Here is a 20,986-nt window from a genome sequence, read left to right on the forward strand (position 1 = left end):
CTCGCTGTGTGGCTCCCAGCATGTAGGCTGGAATCACTAAGGGTAATACATTTCAGACCCTAGGTATACATTAGTTGGATCAGCAAAAAGTAAATACTTGCTGAGCAGAGGAAATGTGTATAGAAGAAGCTTACAGACTGTTAAACAGTTTGGATCATTCTAGTTTAGTATCCTGTCTCTGACAAAATATCAGGACCGTGGATATGCAGTAATGGAAACTTAGCCAGAAGTTCAGTTATGTCAGAAAAGTCTCTTCTAAAATATGGGTAATTGGTCTTATCCTGGAAGATGAAATCCTTGTCCTTTTCTGAAAATAATTGCCAAGTGACACAAGTCCTCAACTATTTAGATGATTGATTTTTGCCTGTAAGAATGTTATCTTTAAAAGAAAATATTTTGGCCTACTGGCTTTGAAAAATAATTTTATTTTATTGGTTTGAAATTAGTTGGCATTTAATGGCACTCAGTGCTAGTATGAACAAAAGTTAATGCAACTCCTTACAGACTGGGGTACAATTCAGAGATCTAATATTCTGCAATGTAAACTGATTTTTATGCAATTTATTGTAAAGTTCATGTAGAGGGTTTATTCTTAGACCTTAGAGTAAAAGGTAAAGGATGTTAGTGTTTACTCTTAGACCTTAGAATAAAAGGTAAAGGATGTTAGTTTAAGGTGCAACTGCAGTTACACAGCTAAATAGCATTGATGACAATACAGCTAACACCCTGATGACAATATAGTTAAAATAACTTGCATCTGATCAACTCAAAACTAATGCCATGGCATCAGACTGAGGATTAAAAAAAGAGAAAAGAATAGGAGAACAATGTAGCTAGTAGAATTAGTGGGAAAATAATACATGAATTAAAGTCTTTCAGTGTGTCACATTTTGTTTGGCTTCCAGTTTATGTTCAGCAGGTGGTTTCACTGAGTAGCCCTCAAAAATTCAAGATATTCCTCTTGAACTGTTGCAGCTGAAGTAAAGTGCTTGTGTGCGTGTGTGTATGTGTGATTAGCTCCAGTGCCTCTCCCTTGTGCATCAGCTTCTGATTATGTTCAGCAGGACTTTTCTTTCATCATGTTGTCTACCTGAGCTGTTTGGTTGGTTTCCTAAGACCTTCATAGTCAGTGTTTGCATTTGCAAGGTCTGTGACTTAAATGTGGATAATGGGTCTCTTTTATTCTCTTATGCTGATTTGCCACTGGAGTTGTTCCTTTCTTCCTTGCTGCATGTTACAATTTATTTTAAGTATTACAATATTATGTTGTTGTTGTTATGTATATGCAAATAGAAAAGCAGAACGTCAGGGATGGGATTTAATTAGGTCACAACTGCTGTGTTAACTCATCTGGGAACTATCCAGTAATAATCTGTGCAATATAGGTCATTCCTTCCAAAACAATTTCCAGCTGATGGAAGGCTGCCATCCACAAGCTGATCCATGATATAGTTCTACTTCCCATATATGGAGGTTAGGTGACTAGGAGAGAAGGCATTGTCTCTTTGCTCTTCCTCTGTTGCTCGCCCTCATTGCGTTGTTTCTTGACTGCTTTAACAAGCTAGTTCAGAAACAGCTTCACTGGGCCAAATCCCTTCTGTACTATGTCTTACATGAGGGCTTCTCATGAAATAACCTCACCTGCTTTTTTTCTCAGCTGCTGCCTGAAAGATAGTCCTACCATAATCAGTCTGTGAAGGAAGTAAAACTTCCTGCCTCCTCCTAAGGAAAGTTATTAGGGTGTGGTGACCCCAGACCAGAAACCCCAGGAAAAGGATGAGAACAGCCCAGAGATAAGTTTCTTAGGCCAAAGGAATATGGTTTTTCTAGCTTTGCTTGGATGTGTGATTATTAATGATTCAAAAATCCAGAGCTGATATGGTTATTTAATACAATATTTCTATTAATTTCAGTGGCTGCCACCTTTTCATGGACAATCCTTATAGAAAATAAGGATTTTCTGCCCATTTTCTGTACTCATCTACAGAAAGGTTCTTTCACTTCTATGAAGAGAATATATTGGGATAACTTGAGACTTGAACCTCAAGTGCTTAAAGTTTGAAAAATGCAAATAAAGACCTTTCCAACCTGACAGCTCATCAAGAGAGATTTTGAAGCCTTTCAATTTCCTGTCATGGGATTTTTCTGTAATTGACTTTCAGAATATGAAAACCCCCATGAACAGTTCTGTTTTCAGCAAAGGATCAATTTCTTCTATTCATAGTTGTGCTGGCCATGATGATATGAGTGGATGCATGTTAAGGACAGAGCTCTTGCACAATGAATTAAGAATGCTCTCCAGAGCAATCACAAAGGGTTAAGTTGAAACTGCATCAAAAGACCTTTAAAATGCTAGGATGTTCTATAATAGCCAAGTATTTCAGACAGTTTTTTTTTTATTCTATAAAGAATAAAACTTCAAAGAATGGAAACTGAAACCTAAGTTTGACTTGAGCACCATAATAGAAATTATTATGATTATGTAAAAAAACCCCTGTACATTCATTTCACTTGCTATATTTAAAGTGTATTTTTGTCAATGCACATATATAAAATTTTATCTATGCTGAATTATACTTTTAAAGATTAGCTCATCTTATGTGTACTGAAATTTTGTAAAGCATGTGTGTAGTTTCCATCTAGACATCTAAATAATTTGCTCTAGATTTAAGAAAAAATATTATTCCATTATTCCAATTATATAATTGGTATTTTCTTAGATAACCCTGACCATGCTTCTTCATGAATTCACTTATAGAAATGAGCCACACCATGACAGCACAGATTACAAGGCTGAGGCTGTAATCAATAAATTGAAAAACCATAATAAGGTTTTAACACAATATTTAGTGCGCAACAGTTCTGCACTACTTCCTTATGTAATTATAACCTCTTTAAGTAATAATGATTGCTTAGAAGGCCTCCAGTGAACATGAGGAGTGTTAATATAAAGATCTGAAGTCAAGTTGGGCTTTCACATGAAGCTTTTAGCTGTTTCTTAGAGCACTGAGGCAGCAGCAGCTTTTGTGTCAGCCCACTGCTGTTGAAATTCATTCTACTGTATTCTGTGTCTAACAGCACCTTATTATTTCTTCAAGTTCAGCCAGTCAAGGGTTATTTAATATGTTTGAAGCTCACATGTTTGTCTTTTTAAGAGAGAAAAATAGTTTTCTCTTGGATATGTTACTGGGCCTGACTCTCCAGTGCACAAAATTACATGGTATTGTTTTACACATGCTCATATTGCCTGTGTGTAGCTTAGCACAGAGCTAGCCATATGTCTGGAGCAGCTTAGCTGGCAGGCATGGGCATGATATCCACCCTTACATGAATTAAAAGCATTGAAGTCCAAGATAGAGAGCCTATACACTGATGCAAGGTACTCAGGTAACAGTGGGTTGCAGCTAATACCAATGCATATAGAGAACTTTAACTACTTCAAACCAAGGGTTTGGGAGAAAGTTTGAACTGATTTAAAATTTTAATTTTAAAATTCATGGAAAAAGCACATGCAACTTAAAAATGCATCTGAAGAGTCATGCTAAAAAATGCTTGATTTTTAGATTTTTTTTTTCCTTTGGAATGGCCTGTTAGAAGGCAAAGAAAAGACAAAGTTCCGTTTCTAATGCATTTTCTCAATTCATATTTTATTCTGAATAATATTCTTGAATGGAAATATGACTGATAATATTCACAGCAAAATTTAGGTTCACGTAAGCCCCAGTCACTGGGTGAGATGTAGCTGACCAATGCTTTGCATGTGATATAATGAAGGTAGCAAAAGTTCCTCTAACCTACATTTCCTGATCTTTGATTTTCAAATGGCTAGGATCTGACTCAGTATATGCAGAATGGCTTTTTTGGCACAGTGTTTTTTTGTCAGCAGAAATTCTGTTTGCCAAGATAGCTCCCTCCTGATAAAATTTAGCACCTAATGCTATGCCACCTTGGATAAAAGATGGTATTTTTATATCAGTGGAGCACTTGTTTACATCAGAATAATGCAAAAAAAGCCTGGAATCAACCCAAAGGTATAGAGGGACCAGGTTGTATGCTATTGTTTCAGAGATGAATGAGAATAAAAATACAAATTAAAAAATAATTAAACCAGTGAGGGAAGATCTTGCAGAATGCTTTTTAAATGTAGTATTAACCATGATCCCTAATAGCCTGGTGTTTACAGAAGATATAAGCAACAAGGATAGATTAGGCAAATTTCATCACACCCAACCAATATATCTTGACCTGGACCTGATAAAAATATTTTCCAAAATAAAGGTTTTGAAAGTCTCAGTGCTCACATTCAGCTTTCGACAAAAGTATGATTTAATTTAGTTATGACCATTTTGTTTTGCTGGTTTGCAACCTGCTGTCATGAGGCACTTTGTTCCTGAGAGACAGGAATAAAGAAATACTCTCCCATTGAATTAAGTAAATAGAAGGGTCTGGAGCAGCAGTTTAAATTCAGGTTGAAGTAGCAATCTGATATGTGAAGGGTTTATTCCCTGTTAACACACTGAGATCGTTGGTCTTCCTAAAAATTTATTTTTCCCAAAATGTTTAAGTGCAAAGCTCTAATACCCGTGGATTTTAACAGTCTGTGTCACAATATATGCTCTGTGCTATGTAACAGCATCCAAGTACAGGGTCTGCTTCCATTTGCATAAACTATGGAACTTCTGCATTTGTGTCACTATAATTATGTACAGCTGATAATATTGATCATTGCATATCTTCACTAAAGTTGTACAGCATTCCTAGTAGTGGGAGGGAGGGTGTTAAAATTCTCATGAACAAGACAGACTGGCCTGTCAATACATAATTTTCTATTCCTCATATTGGATGCTTTTTGTTGAGCTTTTGTTGGGAGAAAAAGAAATGGTGCTTCAAAGGTAGAGGGATTTTTTTTTTGCAGTTACTGAAGCTGCTAATTTTCATATGGTTGAAGCAATAAGAAGTGTTTCTGTTTAATATGAATTTATAGGAGGCAAGGGACCAGGCATGAGGGAGATGACTTAGGATTCAAAACATTGCAAATGTTTGGCAGTTTTTTTTTAGAGGGAAGAAAAAAGTCTCTTGAGACCTTTGTTTTCTAAGGAACAATGTTACAAAATACACAGTTACACAATATAAATTGGCAAATGAAAGGTGAGATTAATGATTCTGGAGGCTAATTTAAGCTGGCATATTATCTCAACTTTCTTTTTAATATAAGAAAGTTACTTTTATTCCTTTATAAAAAGGGGGGGAAATAAAAGGACAAGAAGAAATTTCTTTACCAGCCTTCAGGTACTGGATATCTTGAATGAACCTATACTTATTTTTTACATTTTTTCACTTATAATTATGCAGAACAAGAGACTGCAGTGAGGAGAGGAAATTATACATTTTTTTTAAAAAGTAAAGAAAAGATGAAAAAAATGATGTAAAGTTATAGTGCAGAGAAGGACCCTCAACAAAATGCATCAATAGAAAATTACACCCTTCACAAAATGCTGTGCATATAAAGTTTCCTAACAGGCTTGTGCTATCTCAGTCATCAGGATACTGGTACTCTTTTATGTTACATATTTTGTGTGACCTTGTTGAACTGGTTGGTATTCTATCTGAAGATTAACTCTTGCTTTCAGATGTTGAATACAGTAGGAAAATAGATACAAAGCCTTGGCCTCTTTATATAACAAACCAAATGCTAATACCAAATGCTAATATGATTGTTCAAATTATTAGCATCCAGGAAGGAAATAATGTTACATATATATTGTACTCACCTTCTGTATATAGACAACAATTCAGGATCAACACTGTGAACAGGCTTACAGCTCATCAACTCAGTTTGGCTTTAAATAAGACTCATGTCAGATTTAAAGTAGTAGGCACATATAGTCTTTTCTTTCCCTTTTGCCTTCTTTCTTTTGGTAGAATGTGCTTAGTTCTAAATTTTATTCATGAGTTTAATTGAAAAAAAAGGTACTTTAGTAGTTTCAGCTTGATTTAGAACTACTTCTGAAACACAACTGCTTCACAAAAGTAACAAGTTACATCATTTACACTAACTGTTCTTAATCACTAATTTACCTAAGTGATGCTTAGAGATTCATAAAGCCAAAATAGAAAAGAATATCCATGTTCAAACTTTAACCAAAATATGTAGTCTATTAAACAGAAGAATATTAAGTAGAACAGAAAACCTTTTTTTCTGGTTTTAAATCCACATTGGAGCAAACCTTCACCCTTGCAGGTGATTTAGTTTGCTGTATGGGGAAACCAGATACATGTGTGTTTGTGTGTGTGTGTGTGTTCAGCATTTCTCAGAAAGGTCAGCCAGGGTGTGTCTGTATCTATGGTTACTTTGCTATTTGTTTGGCCAAGGAAGCCTGATCAAATAATGCTGAGATGAAACTACTGCTGTCTTAGTATTGTTGATTTGCTTTAGTACACATTTATAAACCAGCCAATGCATCCCAGACAGCAGGCTTGAATTGGAATTGTGTGCAACGTTTTGCTAGCTGTTTTCAGAATAGAATGAGAAAAAAAGCTGAATAATCCATAGCTGCTCTTAAAATATTCCTAATGGATCAGATCTATTAGCTAGTGTTGCTGTCAATGAGCTATTTGCAATGTGAATAGCTTATTTTCTTTTTCATATGATTAAATTTGGTTTGGCTGTTAGTACATCCATTCCTTTCTTCCCTCCAAATAGAAAAATCACTTTCATAGACTCATAGTTGTACTCAAGGGAGCACACATAAAAGTCTAGTGATTCATTCATCAAATTTCCACATTTGAGTAAGCAGTGAGTTCAGAGATCAGTCTGAAGTGATTTTTCTGAATTACCCAAACACTTGAACCAAAGACATTAGAAGACAAAAAGGAAAGAAAAGGAACTAGCCATCTTTCCTGATGCTATTTCCTTTCTTACTTGTCAGAGATGACCAATTCTTCCATTGTTGTGAGAAAGATGATGATATTTAATTCTTCTTCAGGGCCAACATGAGGGATAGGAAACCCAGTCTGTAATCTGTTTAAAGATTTCTGGCTTTTGCTGTGTCAGGGTGAGACGGTAGTGTGAACATCACTGTCTTATTTTTAATCATGCTTGGAAAGTCAGGCTGTTAGAAGCAAAGGCAGTGACCTCCTTTACCTCTTTTAATCCCTGAGTTGCATGCCCTTCTTTCCCTCTTCCATGACTCAAAGATCTTCTCTAATGGACATTCTTTTCCTTTAAGACTCTCAGAAAGAGTATGCATAAGTAGGAACCTTTTCACTTGAGAAATGGACACTAAACAGTACTTGTTTCAAAATGAATGTTTAATTTTGCAGATAGGTGCAATGAAATTTAAACAGGTCAGATGAGTTTCCCAAGTCTGTATGATGCAGAAGTTAATTTGAGTATAGGAACAAAAGGCTTTTGATAACTAGTTCTTTATTTGATTCAAAATACCTATGAGATGCACAGTTAGGAAGAGTAACAATGGTATTTGCAGATATTTTGTTTTAAAATCTGCTGGAGAATGAAAAGGAAAATTTGAATGGCTTTTTCAGAGGAAAGACCAAAGATATTTAAGATATATTCTGCCTGACTGAAGTCTGAAAGGATTGTATCTAGTCTTGGGGCTATGGCAATATCATCCATGTTTCTCTGTGTATTTAAAATGCATGTCCCCTCCTGGAATTAGCCTTGAGATATATCTAGTTTGACATATGTAAACATTTCTGAATCAGATATTTAAAGACCATGGCAACAGAGAGGATTTATTGCTGTCCATGTTTTATTATTTGATGCATTTGGATTGGCTTTATTTGCTTTGTCTTTCATGTGTGAAATATGCCATTTTGCCTACAAAAATGACAGCATCAAATGTATAGCAAGCAGGTTTCCATATGTCTTCTAAATGAACTCTAAGATACTTTAATGCTAAAGAAGGGTAGACCTCTCTGGTTGGAAAAAACATGGCAACTGTCTTAACTGTTTGATCTGCATGTATAGAAAAAAATATTTGATTCGTGGAGATTTACACCCTGAAGTATTATTGTGTTGCAGCTGATGTCTTGTGCATTGTTACTGGGCATTAGAAAGGTGTCACATGCTAACAATGACAACCTGCTATGCTGCTGCAGTTTCACATTTCACAGACAGCTAATTTTCCTTACCTCCCAAACTAACTGCTAGGGAGTCAAGCAACCTGTATGAGCATTTCTCTGCTTTCTATAAACCTAGTAATTATGTTACAGCTGTTAGACGCAGCTGTATGAATGTGTAAGTTTGCAATGGTTATACAAGTAGTCCTCAGGGAGTTTTTCAGTCACCAGGGAAAAAACACTGGTTATCTCCTCCTGCTCTCAGAGCATAGTTGGAATAATTGAAGAGCAGTGGAAGTCTTTGCATCTCTAATAGATGTTAGTGCTCTTTATCTTTTTTTTTTTAATTGAGCGTTCACTTATACAGTACGAATTTCATTTTGTTTGGCTTCCTGCTTCTTGGGATGTTTTCCTGTGATAGAATTCTAGCTCACTATCTCATATATTAAAGCATTACTTGGGATGGCCATTCACTGTCAAATTCTTTTCTCATCACTGTAGTTTGCAAAATGTTTTGAACATATATTTCCCAAAATGAGGTTTCTTATATGAAATTGTCTTTCTCTGCTTTGTAAATCATTAATGGACTTCATTCAGAGGGCTTCTTAAAAAATTAGTGATTCAGCTGATGCCTCAAGATTTCTCTCTTGTTCTTTATCTCTCACATTCCTCCAAAAATATTGTCAGCTCATTCTGAAAATTCAAATAAGCCTTTAATATGACTTCTCCACTAGCCAGCTGCAGAGCTGTAAGTCTGGGGGATGAGACTGGGAGAAAAAATACCCAAAAAAATGATAACACTTGTAGTCTTGCAAAAAGTTGAAAATATGTGACAGTTGGAGGAAGTTTAAAACAGTGCAGCTGACTGCAGTGTCAGGGATATTCTTTTTGAGTCATTCTGTGGAATCAGTGGATAGATGATAAATACCTTTCCCAGTATAAAACTGTGGGGAAAATATAAGTAAGTAAAATTGAGTATTTTATTCAGTTTTGTTAATCATTAATAAATCATCTGAAAAAATACCCAAACCAAACCGACAACACAACCCAGCCAAAAAAAAAGGCATTTATTGGCCAAGCACTTGAGTTAAAGAACAGAGGGCCATGGTAGGCTGACAGAACTGAAGAAATTACATGACTAGGTAAGGTGGCATTTGAGTACCAAGGTAATGACTTTAAAAATGAGAATGTTTTCTATATTTTTATGTGCTACATCTCTGTTGCTCAACGTCTTCAGTTTGCTTCAGCAGATGGAAAAATGAATTCCAAGTCAGGAGAAAAAATGTGATGTAAAATTTGGTTGGTAAATTGATGTTAAATTTTTAAGATGTAGACTTTTTTATTCAGTAATATGATAATATATGTAGATGGCTATTTTTCAGGTTGGGCAAAACAACTGGAATATTCGGGTTTGAGACTTAGGGTGAAATTTTCTTGCAGAATTTGTGAGTGACCCTTCTGAATGGTTGAATCTTTGTATGTTATTTTCACCATCATAATCCATGAATGAAGATATGACTTCTGAGACTAAAATTACATTTCCATCCGTTTAGCCAAAATTGGATTCTTCCCCATAATTAAAGTATTAAAACTGTGATCTATGATTCAGAGAAAATTATCATAGGAGTCAATGAATAGTAATAGATCAGTGAGCAAAGCACCTACAATTATATTTCAAGTGAGATTTTTCAATTGCATTTTTCATAAAATGAGCAAGTATCCAGTGGCTTGCATGTTGAGCTTCAGATCAGAGAAACATTCTTAAAATCTCCAGTATTTACAAAACATACAATGAAAAAAAAAAAAGGAATAATAGTTAATCAAGCAATATTTTTAAAAATAATTGTTCTGTACCTTCCTGTAACATTCCTGAAATAAAATAGAAGCAGTTCAAACTCAGAAATACATTAACTTTTAGTTGCACTCACAGTCCTCACTCAGTGTGGGAAATATGACCTTTGCATTTCAGGAGTAGCTTTTACTTGAGGAGTAGCTTATGTGTTTGCTGCATTAGTTTTGTTCTTGCTGTGCTCAGAAGGGATTGTTGGATTATTCTGGTAGAGTCACAATGGGCACCTGTTTTCTAGCACAGCCCTTCCTGGGCCAAGTTTTCTGTTGCGTCATTTCTTGTTTAGTACAAAGCAAGTTTGAGTTTTAATATTTCTGTGTAGTCTCCAGCCTAAGCTATTGTGTTGTAGCACAGACCTAACAGAACTTGAAGTTTATTTACAGTCCTTGATGGGTTTTGACTCTGTTTTTTGAAAACAGCTTTAAACACAACAGGAAAGCCGCATATGGGGGAGTGTGGATATCTGGATTTTCAGGGCTGTGGACATTGTGTTCATTTTAGTTTTTCAAATGGAAAATACTTTGGTCAATACTAGAAACTGTGATAAATCCCAGATGCCAACTTTACTGAAAAATCATCTTACATTGTATACCTACTTATATGTGAAGAGCTCAGAACTGGTATGTTTTTCTATTCTTTTATTTTAGATCTGGTACCAAGAATAATTAAATACTATTTCAGTGTCAAGTACAAAAAAGAAATAAATATCAGTGACTACTGAAGCATTTGCTATTTCTGCTTTCTTTGACAGTTTTTTGGAAACTACAGCCTATTTCTGTATGAAACCAAAAATGGGTGAGAAGGAGGTGTCCCCACATTCTTTCTTCAGTATTTGGCATGAATTCAGTTCTGACTTCAAAGACTTCTGGAAGAAGGAAAACAAACTTATTCTTCAAGAAAGGTACATTTGTTTGTTTGTTCAAAGGCTTTTCTCAAAGAATGTTATTGGGAGCAATTGCACAGAAACCAGTCAGCCACACTTCATTAGCACACAACCCATTGAATGCCTTTTGGAGTTTTCTCAGGTTTTGTTTTTTTAACAGATCATGACACCCACCCTCACCACCCCAACCCCCCAGTCATCCTAATTTTTGAATGGAATTTTAATACCAGTTTGTGCTAAAATTTTTTGGGTCCATTACCTGAACAGTGTTTTTGGCAGAGCATGTAACTACTATGCTACTATGAATCCAAGCAATGGAAGACTTGTTTTAGGCCTGAAAGTTAATTAAAATTTTCATTGGCATATTTAGTCAAAGAAAGTCAAGGCATTAGGACATGGCATATTGTAAATATTTGTTTGACAATGCTAGGAAAAAGGAAGATGGAAGGAATAAGTCAATTAGCCCTGTGTTAAAAAAAAGACTGAATCATATTGCAAATCACAGCCTGGATGACGTGGTACACAAGAGCAAGTGTGGTATAATATGGCATAAAGAAATGAGACAAGAGCTTTGAAAATCAGCCATGGTGTCTGGTCCATGTTTTAGAAGAGTTATGAAATCTCTACTCATCTGCATGCAGATAGTACATTGTGGTCGCCCTTTGTTTATAAAAATTATGCCAAAAATTAATCAGTTGTTTAAATAGTAATAAATGTCATATCAGGAAAAATGAAACATATGCAAACATGTAAATTCTAAGCATTGTTATATAATCCTACTACTGTTGGCAGCTTGAGTTGAAGCTACATCTGAGTGTAAAAATTGATGGGATTGAAGCTTTGGATTAATTAAAATATTAACATCAACCTGTTATTAGGTAATTTGACAAGAACAGGCCCTTTTTCAACTGTACTCATCCTATGTAATTGTCACAGACATCTGACTTCTGGTTTAGAAAGTTACTGAAGACTGCCCTGAGGCACCTCTACAGTTAATGTCATGTATACCATGTGGTTGTAGCCTGAAAGGAACTGAACATATATAACCTACAAAATGGCTGCAAGATGAGACAGGGAAGGAAAAGGGCAGGGAGAAGGATGTACAGTAGGGAAAGAAACTGGGAGATCCCTTGGGAGAACAGCAGGGGGACTGTTGTTCAAACCGGGGCTCGGAACTGGTGGGTTGAAGGAGGCTTTCCTAGGGGGACAGGCAGGACAGCGTAACTTCAGTCCAGGAGGTCACTGAAATTAAGACTAAAAATAATACATCCTGAAAAATCTACCCACAAGTAGATTTTTGGTTTGATTTTAACTTTTACTTGCCTCATCACGTTTAAAACTTCCACTCAATTTCTGTTTGTTCAGGTGAGGCAGGGTTTAGACTTTGGGGACCTTTGATGTCTAGTTGTACTCAGCTCTCAGATCTTTGGTACGGTGCTGCTGGGTCAGGTCTGGCAAAGAGAAGCTCTCTTCATTACAATTATAGGAATTAGAATGTTTTGACCAAATTAACAGTAAGAGTAATAGTTTTTAAAATAAGACATATAATTTCCCTGAAAATTAAGGATCTTCTTTAGTTAAACAACTGTCTTACTAAAGCCTTTGCACAGAAAATACCTTTTCTCCAATCATAGTTCAACCTGATATCTGAAGCTGTCTTTTAGGCTTTTTTTCTTGATTTTGCATTTCTGTCTCTCTTAATAAAAGACAAGATGGTGTGCTATGAAGGTGTCTTGGTATAGAGAAATCAAAGGAGAAGAATCTCAACGGAAAAATACATGTTGCCCAGAGGTGTAAGAATGTACATCGTGATGGCTTTTAAAATGTTGGCCTAGATCAAGAGATCTGTAGGTGACAAAAATCTGAAAACTGCCTATTGCCACTAAAATATAAATAATTATTTAAAGAAAGTAGATTTTCCCCTTTAGGTAATGTTCTTGGAGTTTTTTCCGCTGATAAATTTGAGGAGCAGGCTAAAACAGTAATGATGAGAGAAACTTTCTGTAATTGTTTGTTGGCAGCAAAATCAAGTGACAAATATGGTGAGACATTTTCAAAGACTGTGGTATGCCACCTTGGTGAGCTATTGGCCAGGTTTCTGCCTCATGAAACATACTTTATTTACAATAATTATTTGTCAAATGTATAGCTTTATTCCCTTCTCTTTTTTGGCTTCATCATCTTTATCAAGCTCTGGTTGCGTTGGATTTTTCTAGTATATTTTGTATCCCAGTTTCCATATGGACTGCTAATGGAGGCTGTTCCTCATTTAGTAGCTGCAAATATGCATCTTACTTATTCTTTTACAATAATTTAACCAAAGAATTTTCATAGATGGAATTTCCATAGGTGGTACTATATTTTGTTAGTGATAGGTTAAGCGTGTATGTTCTAACAAAAGCAATCAGACAGTTCTTATTTTAAACACTTTTCACTTGGCATTTCGACTTGCATATTGGTTTGCCAGGCATTTATATGCAAATGAGAAACATTGAAGTGTCAGACTTTGTATTTCCTTACAACAAGTGGAGAAAAGAAAAATGGTGCAAAGTTAAAAACAATTTTTCTGAAGTTTTCCACTGCTTTTACTGTTCTCTCACTTGAAGTAAAGCAGAACTGGAAAATACCATCTTTAGGGAAAATTATATATGATAAACTTTTAAATACAGTAGAAATAAAAAGAAAAAATGCATCTGAAAATTACAGTAAAAGCATAGGTCTGCCAAGAGGCTTTCTGAGCAGTACTGTTTTTTGTGGTCACACCACAGTTAAGGCTAAGTAGATCATTCCATCAGAAATTGATATTGGGTTGTTTATAAACTTTTTTGTGATATTTTGTGGAGATTGACATTTCTGATGATATATCTGTCCTAAATATATCACTTTTTAAGTGAAAATTTTCACTTTTTACTTTTTAAGTGAAAATTTTCAAATACTACTTTCTGATTAAGCAACTTAAAAAAAAATCCAAAATAAACAAGAAGCCCACCAAAGGAAAAAATAAAAGCCAGAAAAGCCCACGAGAAAAGGAGAGCCATAATCAAACTTATTGGGGCATGTTTTGAGTTTTTCCAGTTGTGATGATGTTGTCATTGTCCTTCAAATATATTTATAATGTCTCAGTCATAGTTCATGGTTTTCATTCAGACTTTGCAAACTCTTGAAAATTTTACTGTCAGTATAGCCTGCATTTTGTGTTTAATCAGCAAGAAAGACTAGAAGAGCTGACATATTTTCCCTAATATTTTTTGATGTTGTTTGAAAAGAGAGAGTATGATTTTGAACTTCACAAGCTTCCTGTTTAGCACTCTTATTATCTATACATTTATACAGCTATATATATCTATACATCTATACAGCTGCAGGAACAGCTCTGCAAGTCTCCCCTTCTTAGAAAAAGTCTTAGGCAATCAGACAACCAACCTACAAATGCCTAGTTTTCCCTCCTGCTTTGAAAAAAGTGTCTTTTATGAGCTGACCTATAAATGTATCAACCTTTTTCTCATTAATCTCTTTTCTTTAGCTTCTGAGAACATTTCTTTACGTTTGTAGTTAGATGTAGTCAATCTGAAGTGTGCTATTCCAGTCTAGTATTTCTGTGAGAGCAAGTATTTTTATTTTTCTTGACATCCAGCAAAGGCCTGTAGAATTGTTGCCCAGACGCTACCATTTTCCTACCAGGAAAAGATATCCTGTCCTAAGAATGAAAGATAAAAAGAGCTCATGAAGCAACATCCCAAGGGGGAAGTCTTGAAATATTCTAAAAAATTAAAAAGTTAAGCAACTGCTGGTCCTGGAACTAAGATATAAAAATGCAGTTATTTATCAGAAAATCTCATATTGCTATGGACAACAATGATTCATCTTTCGGACTACATCTTTTCTTTATGGCCATGGAATAGACCCTGGCTCATTACAGTGGCAAAAAGCAGTGAGTCCTTTAGGAAATTTTAGGTTTTAAAGTTCCATTGCTGTCAAATGTTAGTATCATCAGGTCACAGATACCAGTTCAGACCTTACTAGGAAAGGATCAATGATATGGCAGAAGCTTGTGTGCAGGGCTGCAGTTCCCCTTCCCTTTCTCTGGGTGCGAGTAAGGTGCTTACACTTGTTAGTCCTCTCCAACTCTGGATGTGCTTCCCTCTCTTCAGACTGTTTGCTGTTCTAGAGGGCCTGTGAAACTTGGCAAAGATTTACCAAGTTAGTTGTATTTCTAGATGGGAGAGCTGGAGGAGGAAGGAGTGAGGGGCAGACAGAGGTGCCCTGTAAATGTGGGTATAAGGTACACAAAGGCCCTTGCCTTTACTAACGAATTGTGTTGCTGAGCAGAGGCTGTGTCAGGGATGCCAGCAGAGGAGAGTTCATAAGCAGGATCAACACAATGGTAAAATTCTGTAAGTCCCTGATATCTTGCATCACACTAAGCTTGAGAATTTCTTTTGGCTGACTTTATTCAACCCTTTAATTCCCACGATAAATCTTTGACACATTAAAAATAATCTATAAACTCAGAAAAATGCACTCGTCTCTCAAATGCAGAAGTTGCCCATTCCCGTAAGAATAGCAGTTAAGCTGGCACCTGGTGTGTCACACTGTGTATATCTAGATGAAAGGGAGATTCCTGGCCAGCATGTCTCCACAGCTCATTGATCTCCCTCTGCAGAAAGACTGGTATGTCTCCCTACAGACTCCTCGGCAGGATGATTTAAAACTTGCTGTTGAGCAATTTAAAGTCTGGCATGGGATATCTGTACGTTGCACAGTGAGGAGCATATTGGTAAGCTGCCACTTCTGCTTGCAGAGGAGGGCATTAAATCCCATAGCACGAGCAATGTCCTCTCAGAGTAATTTAAGGGATATTTTTTTAACGCTTATAATATGAACCAGGGAGTCAGACTTGAGAGTGAGACATCGAGGGACATGGGAATAGGTACTTGCAAAGAAATGCAGAGATGGAAGAAAAGAGAAGAAAAATGTATATGGACTGCAACATGAGAAGGAAATGATGAACATGTGGAGTATGTTTAGTGGGGTTACATTTTGCTTGGCATGCTCCTGTAATGCCAACTGAAAGCTCCAAGTGTTATGTTGGTGAGTAGTCATGGGCAGATAAATTTGCTGACGTCTCTTGGAAGCTTTAATCTCAATGTGTTTATTACACTCTAACCAACTGACCTGCATGCTGGTAGGCATGGGTTTACAACTCAGTTATGATGACATTTCCAAACAGAAGACAATTTTACATGACATTCGATTGAATAATTACATGGATCTTCAGTTTTTGGGAGTATTTCAAAATTGTTAACCTGAATAGTTTTCTGATCAGAATATACTGTTATGGGCCCTGAAAAATCTACTTTAAAAAGCCTAAACACACCAAAGATTCAGTAGCTAGCTGTGAGGCAGTACTTCACAAAGACGCTGTTTGCTATCCAGATAAAAGAAGTTGCTTAACATGTATGGTTTGTTTTCTTCTTCCTTGGGCATTTTTGACAATTACTTTTTCTGTTTGTTTGTTTTGGTTTTTTTTAATTAATAGATCATCATACTTTGGTTAGGGGGAGGTGAACAGAACTTTAATTTCTTAGCATTGCTTTTGTGGGAAAGGTTTGTGAGAAAAAAAGCATTTGGAGATGCATTTCTCAGTCTGGATCTTTGGTAGAAAATCCTTTTGAATACCTTAGTCTAACATTTTCAAGCAATCCTGTGTTTTATAAGACAGGAAAAATGTTTCCATTTACAGCTGTGAGCCAACTGGTGCTTACAAATATTAAACTTAAACAAAGTGAAGGATCTAGTAAAAAACTAGTTCCAAATGTGTAACAGTTCCTAATTTTCGTGACTTGTGTGAGGTTGGATTCCAGAATGGCCCTCACATAAATAGCAAAGGGTTCTTCAGTAGTATCTATCTGGTGATGGTGTTGTACCATGCTGGCACATCATGATGCTGGCACATCATGTTGTACCATGCTGGCACATCATGTAGTATGTGTATTTTGCATAAAAAGAAGGTAGCTAAGAATCATCATTTCATAATGAAGTTTACAGACTGTTTTCATGGCTGTAATGTCAGACTGGGTGTGGTAGTCAAAGCTGTAGTGATAGGACAGGATACCATTATTTCTACCATGTGATCTTTTCAATCTCTTTTTAACCTTTTCCTGTTCACTGCCTCTTGATTAAAGAATGGCATTTGTCTATGATAAAAGCAGGGGCTGCATATTCAATAGTTACTTGTATACCAGTGAAAATAATTATATAATTAAAAAATGTAAGCAGAACTTTTGTCAGGCACTACACTTGTTATACTTGTTAGTGGTTTTATTCCCAGGCAAAAGGATCACTTTGGCATTTGAGGTGCAATAAAGCATTGTAACGCTTTACAAACAAGCAGCATTTGTCATTAAATATCAGCCCCCAAACATTTGAAATGCTCACAAAGGCTTAAAACCTTCTGTAACCCAGACTGATCCTGAACTACCAAGGATGTGAACTTCCTTGCTCTCCAGCAGTTTGCCAAACCAGTGCATGGAGTTGGCCAAGTGGCAGCATCCATTAAGTGTAAGTGCATGGCTCTGTGCGTGTCTCATGCCATCAGTATACGGAATAGACTAATATCAGAGGGTTTTCTTATGTTCTTGAGAAGAACCTAAAGATGTCTGCAATAATTTTTGAGTTGTTACCTGATGATGGATGGGCACTTTTGACCTCATGCAGCAAAGTTCAAGGCCTCTTACTTTCCCATCTCATGCACTGGAGATCTCTTAGTGTTGTGGCTCTCCAGCTGACTTCAGGTTTTTCTGTTTTCTCTTCACTGATCCCTTCTATTCATTCATGTCTCATATTTACTTGTACTATATTGGAACAATTTGGTAGCTATCAATTATCCAATGTAGTAGCCCCAACATACCCATTATAGCAACACTTCTATCCAGGATATATTTCCTTATTCTCTTTAAGAATCGTCTTCTCCATGTAGTCTGTTTACCAAGACTTTGCTTCTCCTTTTCTACTTGGGTTTTTGCCTTCTTTTACCCCATCTGCTGCTTAAAAACATTTTACAGCTAACACCGAGTTTCACACTCCTGTTTCTTTTGCTTGCTGATTATGTTACCAGTTTTACCTCACTTCTAGTCTTCTTCCCTTTCCTTATCATTCCTGTTAGATTTCCTAATCAAATAGCCCAAATGTAGCCAGCTTCTTTGAGAGCAACCTGGCTTCGGTTCCAAGAAAAACAGTGGAAGGTGATGACTAACTTTTCTTAGCATAATTTCAATCTTGATATGTCAAGTCTGTAGAAAAGTGATTTTCATCTTGCCCGAAGGTAGCCAGGAACAGCCTGCAATACGGGCCACTCTGAAAATTTAATGTATTTAAGTGGGGATATGTATGTTTGCATTTTATTACAAGCACAGCCACTCTTTAACAGGTCAATTCTTCTATTTCATTACATTTTCAATGTGAAATTCTCTTGAATTTTAAAATTATAATCTTTAAATCATGTTTTGCACAGTATTCTCTTTATTTTACTTACTTATATCTGTATATCTCTTCATAGACAAGAGCAGAACCCCTAGATCATCAAGAGTATGATTGCTAGAGAGAACCAAGGGAAACTAAATACTTCTGAATTACAATACTTTCAGAATATTTTTAAGCGTTTGGTGAAGCACAGTGAGACTGTAAATGGGAAAGTCTAATTTTCATTTCAGTTGGCCTTGAAGCTTTATTTCAGGCCCATTTGACATGATTCACACTAGAAAAAAATGTTAAATGTATTCCCCAATGTCTGCACTGTTGACAGAGGAGGTATCTTATTCAGGGTCCTGCTGCAGATTATTGTCTATGTTAAGTGGCCAGATTACAATGTTTTAATGTCTTTGTCTGTGGTCCTCTAGATAAAATTATGATTAATCACTGTGTCTTTCCAACAGCAACTGTCTGCCTTATGGTCCTTGAATTAACCATGCAAGGAGCTAGCAGGGATGTCAGGATAGTTTAATACATTATCTCTCCGTTGGTAGGCTAAAGTTAGGTTTCATTAGTTTGTTTGCGGGGACCAGGTACATTACAGTGTACTTCTTATCTATATAAAGTCTTTGCACTCAGTTACTGAATCATATCTGTGTCATCACTTCAAGCCTATTGGCATGAAAGTAAAAGCTCTACATTTTTTTATTTAACTTTTATGTTGGAAACTGTAATTTTCCATTAATGGTTTTGTTTTGGTTTCTCCCTTAGCAAAAAATATTTTAAATATTTTAGTCAATGAATAAAATATAAGAACATTATCCTGGAAGAGTTTAAGGAGAGTGTTTTAAAGTTTTTTGCCCTTGAAATCTGAAAGACATTTGTCATTCGATAATTTAGTGGAGGATTTTTTATTTGTTTTTAGATGTAAAGGTACTGTTATTATTATAAACAAGTTTAACTCAATATTCAACCCAGACAAAGCTACATAAAATATTTTGGCAACACTCCTTTTATTTAACTGATAATAAGCACTTGGTAGTATAAAGAGTATTGGCCTCAGCCTTGTTTTGTGTTAAAAAATGCAGAATATCTGCAGAAAAATGTCTTTTGGGTTTCATAAACTATACTGGCAACTGTAAAAGGAATATCTGTCTGAGTTTATTGTGGAAGTTTCTGCGAGCAGCTCTGCTATCTAAGGCACAACTTTCCAGTCCTCTCACTGTGATTACATTTGTCATGTCACTGTGCTCGCTAGTGAAGTGTGAGGTGACCAAGCCTAGATGGAGCCAGTAAGAAATGAATCTGTCTGCCACAGATACTTCAGACAAAATTACTAATGTTTAGTGGCAGGGAAGTGGCTACCCCTTCAATGGATTGAATGATGACAGAAAGTCTCAAAGCCTTGATAAGGTTGTGGCCAGGCTGGCTTTTGGTCTAGAAGGTAGATAAAAACATTCTGTCTTTTGGGTTTTTAAGCATGTCTGGTTTCTTTTTCCTGTGTGCATGCTGAAGTGAAACTTGCTTATTCATCTTACAGGCTGTCTTTAAACTTAATCATAATTTTTATGTGCTTGTCTCACAATAAATGTGAGGTACAAGGAGATGATAGTGCTGGAGAAAAGTTTTTATTATGACGGAAATAAGAAACTATTTATTTTGTTACAGGCGACAATTGATAGACTCAATCTTATTCAGTAGCAGATTTTATATCTTAGGCTCTGTAAGTGACTGGCTATTCATTCCCTTGTAGATTTTTTGTTTAATTTTTTTTTTTTTAACAGATCCACTGATCGCCCAATGTTCTATGTTCCCTACATGTTTTCTTATTGTTGGGGCTATTTGGAAGTATATTCTTTCTGAAACAATGGGAAAAATGCTTTAGCTAAATCTATTATTTAAGGAGATTGAAGTGATGAGCACTCTTAACAAGTATTTATAGAATCTGTCCTGGGCTTGAATAACTCTGCTCTTCAGATTACTACAGTGAGAGTTAATCAACTCTCTGGTTGTCTAGGCTGAGAACTCTAGTTTTTGTAGAATTATGTGCTCACTATGACAAAATCAAGAAAATACTTGGGAAAAGAATAAGAGGCAAAAATTGCTAAAAATAACATCAGCTGATGTTATTTTTTCTGTCAAACTAATATGCTCAGTTTGAGCCAGAATTGGCATAAAATGGGACAGGGATCGATAGTAAATGAACCAAAGTAATTTTGCTGAAACAAAGTGATTTTGAGAAGTGGTTGTAAAGTATGAGGTGGGACAGTTGGAGCATCAGTTTAGCAAAGTTTAGCACACTGCAAGCTTGCAAATCATTCCCACCACACTTAAGAAGTTAAGGGTACCACCCAGCTTCTCTAAGAGCACACCATGTCTTTTCCCCCTCCATCTTCCTCTCTCACTCTCAGATCATGCCTGGAAGATCTGTCCTGCTTCTGAGGATTTGGTTGCTGTTGAGAGTGCTGGCTCTGTGAGGGGAGTGAAAGCTTCTCTAACAGAAAAGTATTAGCAGTGAAGAACTAAATAGTTTAAGTAGAAACAGATTTTCTGAACAATAAATCAATCTATCACATGCCTGCTTTGCTTAAGGGTTATAATTCTCAGGAACTGGGGAACACTCACCTTCCTCAGACTTTTCTTCCACAGTCTCCCCAGTGGCAGCCTATTTTTCCACAGAAGGCCTGACAATTGAATACCCA

At 36.1% G+C, this 20,986-nt stretch overlaps 1 protein-coding gene across 2 annotated transcripts in view; it reads left to right on the forward strand.

Annotated features, from left to right (window-relative positions):
• FMN2 (formin 2) overlaps positions 1 to 20,986 on the forward strand; it is a 152,050-nt gene that overhangs the window by 123,534 nt on the left and 7,530 nt on the right. For both annotated transcript variants that reach the window (XM_054279386.1, XM_054279387.1), the window contains one exon: positions 10,683 to 10,832. In XM_054279386.1, the coding sequence (XP_054135361.1) occupies positions 10,683 to 10,832 (150 nt within the window). The remainder of the gene's footprint in view (positions 1 to 10,682; positions 10,833 to 20,986) is intronic.

Source organism: Melozone crissalis, unplaced genomic scaffold (assembly GCF_028551555.1).
Source record: "Melozone crissalis strain CALT ecotype California unplaced genomic scaffold, PUWL_Pcris_2 ptg000027l_1, whole genome shotgun sequence".
NCBI lineage: Eukaryota > Metazoa > Chordata > Aves > Passeriformes > Passerellidae > Melozone > Melozone crissalis.